This window comes from Mytilus californianus, unplaced genomic scaffold (assembly GCF_021869535.1).
Source record: "Mytilus californianus isolate M0D057914Y unplaced genomic scaffold, xbMytCali1.0.p SCAF_36, whole genome shotgun sequence".
NCBI classification, from domain to species: domain Eukaryota; kingdom Metazoa; phylum Mollusca; class Bivalvia; order Mytilida; family Mytilidae; genus Mytilus; species Mytilus californianus.
Genome location: NW_026262686.1, coordinates 1,709,529 through 1,721,795, shown reverse-complemented (window position 1 = coordinate 1,721,795; position 12,267 = coordinate 1,709,529). Strand labels below are relative to the sequence as shown.

General features: G+C 34.8%; 1 protein-coding gene across 1 annotated transcript in view; it reads left to right on the top strand.

Annotated features, from left to right (window-relative positions):
* Positions 1-8,079: 8,079 nt before the first annotated feature.
* Positions 8,080-12,267, top strand: part of LOC127736781 (phosphatidylserine decarboxylase proenzyme, mitochondrial-like) — a 30,273-nt gene continuing 26,085 nt past the window's right edge. Inside the window, exon 1 of the mRNA XM_052247375.1 lies at positions 8,080-8,175. Within this exon, the coding sequence (XP_052103335.1) occupies positions 8,150-8,175 (26 nt within the window). The 5' untranslated portion in view covers positions 8,080-8,149. The remainder of the gene's footprint in view (positions 8,176-12,267) is intronic.

Below are 12,267 nucleotides of genomic sequence, written 5' to 3'. Positions count from 1 at the left end.
ATTCATCATACTCGCATGCACTTGTCTAGAAAAAAATATATCTCTGTACATTAACCTCAGTTTCAGGTAAAGAGATATGTTGTTTTTTTTCTGAGACAAGTGCTTTTGACCATCCTCAAGAACTTGTGGTCATCCGATGTTCAGTACTTCAGTACTTTGATTTTTAACTATTATAAAAAAAACATGATAAAGATTAATCTCTATGCTCACATCTGAATGCGTCAGATATTTTTTTTTTAGAGATATATATATAGTACTTGTTTATTATATATTTATTATAAACTTAGTAGTATATACAGGTAAATTGTATGTGTAATACAATTGATGATAATCGTGCTGTATTAACCATCCGTGATGATATCGATATTAATCACGGTTGCAAAGGCTTTATCACACCCCTAATCTGTATGACGTCACGTAATCGATATCAGTCACGGTTACAAAAGCTTTATCAAATCCCTAATATGTTTTACGTCATGTCTCGTGAAAAAATATCCAAGAGAGAAAGTTGTAACTGAGGTACATGTATGTAATAAAGTGTATATAATATGGCTTTTTCAATATCACACACCGTATCAACCTTCAACCAATCTAATCCCTCGAGCAGAGCTCTTGGGATTATATTGGTGTCTCGGGTAGATACAGGTGTGATATTGAAAAAGCCATATGATATTCTCTATTTACTACCAATGCCGAACCACGAACGTGGTTCGGCATTGATAGTAAAAAAAATATCCGATAAAAAACGTCGAAAGCAAACGATATGAATATACGAAGGCTTATGTTATATGACTAGCTTTTTGGTTAATTTGGCTGTTGATCTATTATCTAACCTTTGAAATAGACATTTTACGGTAATATTGTACTTAAAGCGCGGAAATCACTATGTGATCCGTGTAAACTCATCGAACCTTTAAACAAACTTATTAGTAAAGGTTATCGATCTTACCAATGTTGTAATTAGATCTTTGAATATAGTTTACATTGGCACTAATATCGATTTTGTCATCAGCAAATTAAAACATAACTAAATTTGTATTTTTTCAAACGGGATGTATAAAGACATACCCACGTTCGTTTTGATCTATAAAGAGGTTAAACTCCTAACTATCCTACTGTCTGTCGATACATTTATTTTTGGCATTGCATTAGTCATGTCTTCTTTGACTGTCCATGACGTTAAAATACTAAATCCCTGGGATGTGTTTTAGTTGATTTTAGTCTCTGATGCATGATTTTTTATTATTAATTGTTTTGGCTTTTAACTAGCTGTCAGTAACTGCGAGTACACTCAAATCGTACTTTCTTGTTTATTTGACCTGTTGATACTAATTGTATTGCTTTTTTGTTATTTAATGTTATTCAGGTGTTATATCTGGTCTATATACTAGCTTTGATAAGTGTTTGGTATTACTATAAATTTTCACTTCGTACTATGAACATACGTTGTGGATATCAATACTGGCTTTAATACAACGGTAGAGAGAGCGCCGTCGATTTATTGACGGTGCGCGAGAGCAGTTTTGAAGCTCTCTGCGCTCGATGCGCGCACTTGTGGGTTCAAGGTGATAAACTATAGATTTAATGGCTCTTGTTTTTCATGCTTAGAATGTAGCATTTCTTTGCGTTGAACCTCATTTCCAGTGGCGGATCCAGAAATTTTCATAAAGGGGTGGGGTGGGGGGGGGGGGGGGGGCACTGACTGCCATAAGAGGGAGCCCGCTTAGTCATGCTTCAGTGATTTCCTAAATAATCAACCAAATCTATCCCACAAAAGGGCCCCTAAATCCGCCTCTGATTCCCCAGTTATTTGCCCATACTTCTAGGTTCTTGAGATCTTCTTGGAGGATGTCATGGTCTTTCTGTGTCTTTATCGATCTGTATAGTAGGCAGTCACCTGCGATAAGTCGGACTGGAGATCTGACTGCGTCTGGGAGGTCATTTATATGACAAAGGAAGAGTAAAGGTCCCAGGACAGTACCTTGTTGTACACCAGAGTCGACTGACACTTCTTCAGATTGTTCTCCTTCTACTACTACTTTCATTTTTAGCTCACCTGGCCCGAAGGGCCAAGTGAGCTTTTCTCATCACTTTGCGTCCGTCGTCCGTCGTCCGTCGTCGTCGTCGTCGTCGTCGTCGTCCGGCGTCGTCTGTTAACTTTTACAAAAATCTTCTCCTCTGAAACTACTTGGCCAAATTAAACCAAACTTGGCCACAATCATCATTGGGGAATCTAGTTTAAAAAATGTGTCCGGTGACCCGGCCAACCAACCAAGATGGCCGCCATGGCTAAAAATAGAACAAAAGGGGTAAAATGTAGATTTTGGCTTATATCTCTGAAACCAAAGCATTCAGAGCAAATCTGACATGGGGTAAAATTGTTTATCAGGTCAAGATCTATCTGCCCTGACATTTTCAGATGAATCTGACAACCTGTTGTTGGGTTGCTGCCCCTGAATTGGTAATTTTAAGGAAATTTTGCCGTTTTTGGTTATTATCTTGAATATTATTATAGATAGAGATAAACTGTAAACAGCAATAATGTTAAGCAACGTAAGATCTACAAATAAGTCAACTTGACCAAATTGGTCAGTTGACCCCTTAAGGAGTTATTGCCCTTTATAGTCAATGTTTAACCATTTTTCGTAAATTTTTGTAATCTTTTACAAAAATCTTCTCCTCTGAAACTACTTGGCCAAATTAAACCAAACTTGGCCACAATCATCATTGGGGAATCTAGTTTAAAAAATGTGTCCGGTGACCCGGCCAACCAACCAAGATGGCCGCCATGGCTAAAAATAGAACAAAAGGGGTAAAATGTAGATTTTGGCTTATATCTCTGAAACCAAAGCATTCAGAGCAAATCTGACATGGGTAAAATTGTTTATCAGGTCAAGATCTATCTGCCCTGAAATTTTCAGATGAATCTGACAACCTGTTGTTGGGTTGCTGCCCCTGAATTGGTAATTTTAAGGAAATTTTGCCGTTTTTGGTTATTATCTTGAATATTATTATAGATAGAGATAAACTGTAAACAGCAATAATGTTAAGCAACGTAAGATCTACAAATAAGTCAACTTGACCAAATTGGTCAGTTGACCCCTTAAGGAGTTATTGCCCTTTATAGTCAATTTTTAACCATTTTTCGTAAATTTTTGTAATCTTTTACAAAAATCTTCTCCTCTGAAACTACTTGGCCAAATTAAACCAAACTTGGCCATAATCATCATTGGGGTATCTAGTTTAAAAAAATGTGTCCAGTGACCCGGCCAACCAACCAAGATGGCCGCCATGGCTAAAAATAGAACATAGGGGTAAAATGTAGATTTTGGCTTATATCTCTGAAACCAAAGCATTTAGAGCAAATCTGACTCGGGGTAAAATTGTTTATCAGGTCAAGATCTATCTGCCCTGAAATTTTCAGATGAATCTGACAACCTGTTGTTGGGTTGCTGCCCCTGAATTGGTAATTTTAAGGAAATTTTGCCGTTTTTGGTTATTATCGAATATTATTATAGATAGAGATAAACTGTAAACAGCAATAATGTTAAGCAAAGTAAGATCTACAAATAAGTCAACTTGACCAAAATGGTCAGTTGACCCCTTAAGGAGTTATATCCCTTTATAGTCAATTTTTAACCATTTTTCGTAAATTTTTGTAATGTTTTACAAAAATCTTCTCTGAAACTACTTGGCCAAATTAAACCAAACTTGGCCACAATCATCATTGGGGTATCTAGTTTAAAAAATTTGTCCAGTGACCCGGCCAACCAACCAAGATGGCCGCCATGGCTAAAAATAGAACATATGGGTAAAATGTAGATTTTGGCTTATATCTCTGAAACCAAAGCATTTAGAGCAAATCTGACATGGGGTAAAATTGTTTATCAGGTCAAGATCTATCTGCCCTGACATTTTCAGATGAATCTGACTACATGTTATTGAGTTGCTGCCCCTGAATTGGTAATTTTAAGGAAATTTTGCCGTTTTTGGTTATTATCTTGAATATTATTATAGATAGAGATAAACTGTAAACAGCAATAATGTTTAGCAACGTAAGATCTACAAATAAGTCAACTTGACCAAATTGGTCAGTTGACCCCTTAAGGAGTTATTGCCCTTTATAGTCAATGTTTAACCATTTTTCGTAAATTTTTGTAATCTTTTACAAAAATCTTCTCCTCTGAAACTACTTGGCCAAATTAAACCAAACTTGGCCACAATCATCATTGGGGAATCTAGTTTAAAAAATGTGTCCGGTGACCCGGCCAACCAACCAAGATGGCCGCCATGGCTAAAAATAGAACAAAAGGGGTAAAATGTAGATTTTGGCTTATATCTCTGAAACCAAAGCATTCAGAGCAAATCTGACATGGGTAAAATTGTTTATCAGGTCAAGATCTATCTGCCCTGAAATTTTCAGATGAATCTGACAACCTGTTGTTGGGTTGCTGCCCCTGAATTGGTAATTTTAAGGAAATTTTGCCGTTTTTGGTTATTATCTTGAATATTATTATAGATAGAGATAAACTGTAAACAGCAATAATGTTAAGCAACGTAAGATCTACAAATAAGTCAACTTGACCAAATTGGTCAGTTGACCCCTTAAGGAGTTATTGCCCTTTATAGTCAATTTTTAACCATTTTTCGTAAATTTTTGTAATCTTTTACAAAAATCTTCTCCTCTGAAACTACTTGGCCAAATTAAACCAAACTTGGCCATAATCATCATTGGGGTATCTAGTTTAAAAAAATGTGTCCAGTGACCCGGCCAACCAACCAAGATGGCCGCCATGGCTAAAAATAGAACATAGGGGTAAAATGTAGATTTTGGCTTATATCTCTGAAACCAAAGCATTTAGAGCAAATCTGACTCGGGGTAAAATTGTTTATCAGGTCAAGATCTATCTGCCCTGAAATTTTCAGATGAATCTGACAACCTGTTGTTGGGTTGCTGCCCCTGAATTGGTAATTTTAAGGAAATTTTGCCGTTTTTGGTTATTATCGAATATTATTATAGATAGAGATAAACTGTAAACAGCAATAATGTTAAGCAAAGTAAGATCTACAAATAAGTCAACTTGACCAAAATGGTCAGTTGACCCCTTAAGGAGTTATATCCCTTTATAGTCAATTTTTAACCATTTTTCGTAAATTTTTGTAATGTTTTACAAAAATCTTCTCTGAAACTACTTGGCCAAATTAAACCAAACTTGGCCACAATCATCATTGGGGTATCTAGTTTAAAAAATTTGTCCAGTGACCCGGCCAACCAACCAAGATGGCCGCCATGGCTAAAAATAGAACATATGGGTAAAATGTAGATTTTGGCTTATATCTCTGAAACCAAAGCATTTAGAGCAAATCTGACATGGGGTAAAATTGTTTATCAGGTCAAGATCTATCTGCCCTGACATTTTCAGATGAATCTGACTACATGTTATTGAGTTGCTGCCCCTGAATTGGTAATTTTAAGGAAATTTTGCCGTTTTTGGTTATTATCTTGAATATTATTATAGATAGAGATAAATTGTAAAGAGCAATAATGTTAAGCAAAGTAAGATCTACAAATAAGTCAACTTGACCAAAATGATCAGTTGACCCCTTAAGGAGTTATTGCCCTTTATAGTCAATTTTTAACCATTTTTCGTAAATTTTTGTAATCTTTTACAAAAATCTTCTCCTCTGAAACTACTAAGACAAATTTAACCAAACTTGTCCACAATCATCATTAGGGTATCTTGTTTAAAAAATGTGTCCGATGACCCCGCCCGCGAACCAAGATGGCCGACATGGCTAAAAAATAGTACATAGGGTAAAATGCAGTTTTTGGCTCATATCTCTGAAACCAAAGCATTTAGAGCAAATCTGACATAGGGGTAAAATTGTTCATTGGGTCAAGATCTATCTGCCCTGCAATTTCCAGACCAATCAGGCAGCACGTTGTTGGGTTGCTGCCCCTGAATTGGTAATTTTAAGAAAATTTTGCAGCTTTTGGTTATTATCTTGAATATTATTATAGATAGAGATAAACTATAAACAGCAATAATGTACAGCAAAGTAAGATCTACAAATAAGTCAGTTTCTTCTGGGGTACTGTACGTGTCGAAGGGTTTGGAGAAGTATAAGATGGCAATATAAGTTTGTAGACCGGCATCATATGCTTTCATGAAGTCATTTAGTGTGATTAGTAATTGGGTTTCGCATGAGTAGCCAGATCTGAAACAATAACGTACATATTCATAGGCGGATCCCGGGGGGGGGGGGGTTGCCCTGGGGGGGGGGGGGGGGGTCCGGGCCCCCCCCCCTTTTGTTGGAAAAATTTGGTTGATTATATAGGGAATCACTGAAGCATGACTGGAGCGGGCCCCCCTTACAAGCCAAAAGAGCTAAGTTCGATCGAAAGTTAACCCGATATGTACAATCTGTGAACAGGAAAATGAAGATCTAGAACATTTATAAGATCTAAATATTGCTCAAAAATCGAACAGACAATGGATGAAATTGATACCTCAACATACAAGAAGATCATACAACAAGGGAATTTACTGCAGCTCATAATGGACTGTACTAGCAAGGACATAAACTGTTACTCAGCTGTGTATGAAAACATTGAAACTCTGGCTAGAAATATGTGCTATGAGATGCACATGCTGCGCACAAAAAGGATAAAAAACTTGAACACAAGTACAGTATAAGTAAACTTTTTTAAAATAAAATAGTTCCCTACTTTACCATCTAACTATTTTATGACTCATTAGGACCTAAATTATTTTTTTGCTAAGTTTTAAGATATCAAGTACCTTTAAAGAATAATGATAAGATCCAAAATAAGGTAATTTTAAACTGTAAAGGAAAACTTATGTATATATGTTGAATTGTTCTTAACACCAACCCTTTTACATAAGTCTTATAAAATAACCTTTTCATTATAAATTCTGATGTACGTAAAGCACCTTTAACTAACAATTATAAAAAAGTTTAATTTAAAACCACTTAAATTCTAAATTCTTATAAATTTGTAAATATATCCAATTCTTACTTAACTTGTTCTTACACCTCAGCACATTATGAATATTATTTTTATAATTTTATGATGACAATCCTATGAATTAATTATAATATTAATTAGTATTGCCCAAATTCAGTCATCTGTACATAATTAAATGTTTCCTTATGTTTTAAGGTGTATATAGTTGCTACAATTATACCCTATGGGTAGTGCTCCACAATTAATGGAGGAATATACAAGAAACTGAACTTAGGGAGCTACCATTTGATTTTTATGGGGGCTAGGATGAAAAATTTTGTCCTGCATTTTTTTTAGTTGTAATCTCTGTCCTGTCTTTTTGTTTTCCACTCTATTCGGTCCTGCTTTTTTTTAAGGTTTATCCTGACTTTTTTTTACCTAAATTGTCATCCTTACTTTTTTTTTTTGCAAGTGTCTCATCCTGCCTTTTTTTTTTACTCAAAACTCCTGTCCTGCCTATTTTTTTCAAATTTCATCCTAGCCCCCCCCCATAAAAATCAAATGGTAGCTCCCTTAATGATGTTAAAACTCCATGCCTGTCTAGATGTTTCATTATGTGCCTGCATATAATGTGTTCAAGGATTATACATGGAACTAATGTTCGTGAAACAGGTCTGTAGTTTTCGGCAGCATGTTTAGTTAAAAGGCGCCTTTTTTGAATACGCAAGATATGTTTGCGTTTAGCCAGTCCTATGGTAGGGTTCCAGTGTCTACAGATTTTTGAAAGATCCCTGTCAGTCCTGGTGCTATTTGGCTTGCGCATTCTTTGAGAATTCTGTTAGGGATTCCATCTGGTTCAGAAGCTTTTGATGGGTTTACGTCTTTGCCGGAGCAGTTTTTCACGCGAGACCATTTTCAGTTATAGTGAGGTTAGGTAGGTGTCCTCAATGTGTTTTATTGTTTCTGGTATGGTTGTGGATTTGTCTATTGTAAATACAGAATGATTTAAATTGTTGGATTAGTAGTGACTCAAATTAATATAATATATGAAGGTACGCCTACGAGGGAGGACTATTTTCAAGAAGACAAAAAAGAACCAGTATCACCGGTTTCTTTTCCTACTCCTATGTGACGCCACTCCATGAACATATGACCTGATAAAAGTGGAAAGAAATACAAATGAACCACTTGTTAAATAAGTCCAGGTTAGACCAAATAACAATCTAGTTTACGTAAGCGCTACATTAGTGTTTCAGTTCACAGGTAGCTTCTGATTTCCCTCCATTTTTAGCCAACTATTATATATGGATAGTCGACATTACCATGGATATAAACAAGTGCCGGTGCTTCAGTCCTTAAGCGTTACTTGGACGGCCTGTCTCGCTGGACTCTACGTTTACCAGGTTGTGGACAACCACTCAAAATGGGTCATAATAACCCATTGGCATTTGGGGTATTATGAATCCCGGTCCGTTCTCCCAAAATCACGTTTGCTCCCATTCATGTTCGACTTAGGTCGACAAAAGGTTATATGTTTTGAATATTTTTTTATTCATGCTTTAGTTAGTGGTTTGCTATAAAATAAAGATAATAAGTTTTTTTTATTATTTAAAAATAAAGTGACATTTTTTAAACATAAACAGGTTTTGTTTTGTGAATTATTTTGACGAAATGAAATGAATAATGAATAATGTCATGATAATCAAAGGACAAGTCATTCATCTCTAAGACAGGCGGAAGATAAATGTACCAAACAGATATCAAACTAGTCACAATGACATTGCTATGATAACAAAGAATAAAACAAAATCCGGACTACAAAGCACATGTTTATCAGGTGCATTACCATGAGGGTCTGTATAGGGCTTACAGAATAGAGAACAGTGGACCATTACTATAGAAAAATGGTCCCAAAAAAAGAAGAATAGAGAAAAATAGGCCCGAAAAAATAAAAGTACAGATTAATGGTGTGCTAAAATATAAGAATACGGAAATGAACAGTGTTCCAGCTTGGTCGTTTCCGGGTGCAGCCCTATGCCCTTTTTCTGACGCTCTGTGCCCTTTTTAAGACGCCCTGCCCTTTTCCGCAAGTCCAAGCCTTTATTGTTATAATATTTTGAAGAAAATACTATTATTCTATCTGTCTTCATATTTATGTCAAGTTTACGACCCTCAGCTAATTAACATTTACAGCAGGTGTAATAAGTTGTGATTACAGATAATCCGCTTATCGCCATTGGATGGGTCATTAATTCGTTAATTAAACCTCATAATTGACCACTGTAATTATTTTTCCCATTAAATTTGTAGTTCATTTATCCATAAACGTTTTTGTTATTTCGTCAATTTAACAAAATTGTTTCCCCCTGGACAGTCAGGTTTATATAATTTCAAAATTTCTCAAACGATTACTTATTCCAGCTCAGTTGACATAGTTTCGTCATTTGTCATGATTTGAACGTATTTTCGTCACATTTTATAAAACTTTTCATTGAAATCTTTTGACAATTTCAATTATAAAGATAAAACTTTTTTCAAAACAATCAAAAATATTTTCACGATTCAAACATGTGCTTTCTTTATCATGAACCGCGCATGCGTGAACGTATCTTTACAAATTTAATAGACACTTAAATGTAAAATGCGAAATCATTTAGTATCAAATTAACCAGAGAGACAAATATATTTTTTACTGAGCAACTGAAATTTAAAAAATGATAATTTCTTGCCTTTACATTAAACACAAACCAATCCGTAGATGAATCCGGATTCATTCTAAATTTATTATCCTCTTGTCACTTCCTGTTTTCATTTCGTTTAAAAATCGAAAATAAACGTGATCTTCTCTTGATAAATCTAAAATAGACAGTCTTTTTAATCATTCCAAGCTCACAAAAATGAATTCCAAATATCGATTTTAAAACGTTTTTACAGGGATATTGATAATGCAGTGAAAAAGTCGTTACAATTTCATTTATGCTGCGATTCCTTGCTTTGAAAAAAGGACCCGACTTCTGTTGATCAAGATGTCCCCTCAAAATAACTGAAATTGTGAACTAAATTTCTAGATCCTTGTTCTTATCATCATATGTAAGCATCACACCAGTAAAATCATACCATGACTACCTACATTTGTAGCATGCCTAATGTCTTCAAAGATCCTTGTCCATAAAAGACTAGGGCATATGTATTATAGCTAGTAATATACGTCCTTGGTCCCTTACTGTTACCCAAAATAATGTTGATTTTCATCTATCGTAAAAGTGACTAAACCCCCTCTAAACTCCTAGCTGAAACCCCTGCAGTTTAAATAAGACAATGTTTGACATGCCCTTTTTGACATATCAATCATCGTGCTAAAGTGCCCTTTTCATGATTGGCTCCCTGCCCTTTTGAAATCCTAGCTGGAACACTGATGAAGGACCTGCATCCAGACCCTCTACCATGTTTGGCGTTGTTGTATATCATACTTGTCCAAGATGATAGAGGCTGTTAAAAACAATTATCTCTCATGTTTTCTATTTAAAATCTTCATTGTTTTTACTCCTACCAAACTACTTGTATTTTAATTTACACCAAAGCTACAAATGTAGTTACATGTACAGTCAAGGCCTTAGGGTGTAACTTAAATAAATTATTAGAGAAAAATAACATACACGTGTTATTACAGATACTTTCATGAGTTGTCTACTTTTTTTTTCTTAATCTGTAGTAGCATATGTTTGTTATTTAAGTCAAATATATTATAAATATTTTTATTTTTAGTGGGCACTTGGGAATTCTTGAAACTTTGCACAGTAACTTAATACATAACCTTGATAACTAATTTTTCAATTCAATTAATACATTTTTGATCAACCATGGTAAATCAATGAGACATGGCTTTTAAGGGATAAACTAAGCTGTAATAACAAGGCTAATTAGTTATTACAGGCATGTAACTTATTATATGAGACACTTGGGAATTACTTGGAATCTTGCCAGAACCTCATTACATGTTACATGCTCTGATCATTATTTCTTACAATAAATTAAAATACATTGTGATATATGTCTGAGCAAAGGCTTTGAAGAGATGTAGAGAAGTTGTAATAACACCCTTTAGTTATTACAGGCATATATTTTCTGTAATAACATAGGTGTACTATATAGATATAAGAAGATGTGGTATGAGTACCAATGAGACAACTCTCCATCCAAGTCAAAATTTATAAAATTAAACCATTATAGGTCAAAGTACGGTCTTCAACACGGAGCCTTGGCTCACACCGAACAGTAAGCTATAAAGGGCCCCAAAAATTACTAGTGTAAAACCATTCAAACGGGAAAACCAATGGTCTAATCTATATAAAAAACGAGAAACGAGAAACACTTATGAACCATGATTGACAAACTATGAACTGTTGTATCTTTTTAAAGTTTAGTATACAGAAAGACAATTATAATATCAATAGAACTTGTATACAATTTCACAAAATAAAGGATGTATATTGCCCCTTTGAAACATGTAACATACATATGTTATCACATTTTTTTTATTTTTTAGTCCACAATAACAAATGTATGTTATTTTTCTCTAATAAAAAAAAACATCAAGAAGGCTTCAGGAGCTGATGGTATTCCAGCAAAAATAGTAAAAAATTGTAAATCTTATATTGCACCACAGCTGACAACTCAAATTTGTCAATTGAAAATAACTTTTTCCCTGATAAACTAAAAGAAGCCCAAGTGACCCCCCCCTTCATAAAAAGAGTGACCCATTATTAAAGACAAACTATAGACCAGTTAGTGTCTTACCCATATTTTCTAAAATCTTTGAAAAAATATATGAAATTCAACTAACCATGCTAACTGAATACATGTACTTTGATAAAATATTTAATCCTTTTTTGTGTGCATTTAGAGGTGGACGTGGATGTCAGACCACACTTCTCAGAGTGTTAGAAGATTGGCTTGAAGCTCTTGATAAAAACCAGTACATCGCAGCGGTATTAATGGATCTTTCTATGGCTTTTGACTGCCTACCGCACAATATCTTGCTAGATAAATTATCAGCATATGGTTATCCCCCCATTCAGTTGCTCTTTTAAAGTCCTATTTATCTAATCGTAAACAACAAATAAAAGTCAACAATGTTCTGAGTGGTTGGGCTGACATCCATAAAGGCTTACCACAGGGTTCTATATTAGGGCCATTGTTGTTTAACGTATTTATAAATGATATTTTTCTTTTTGTTAAAAATGGTAGAATATATAGCTATGCAGATGACAATACTTTGTCTTTCTGTACTCCAGATT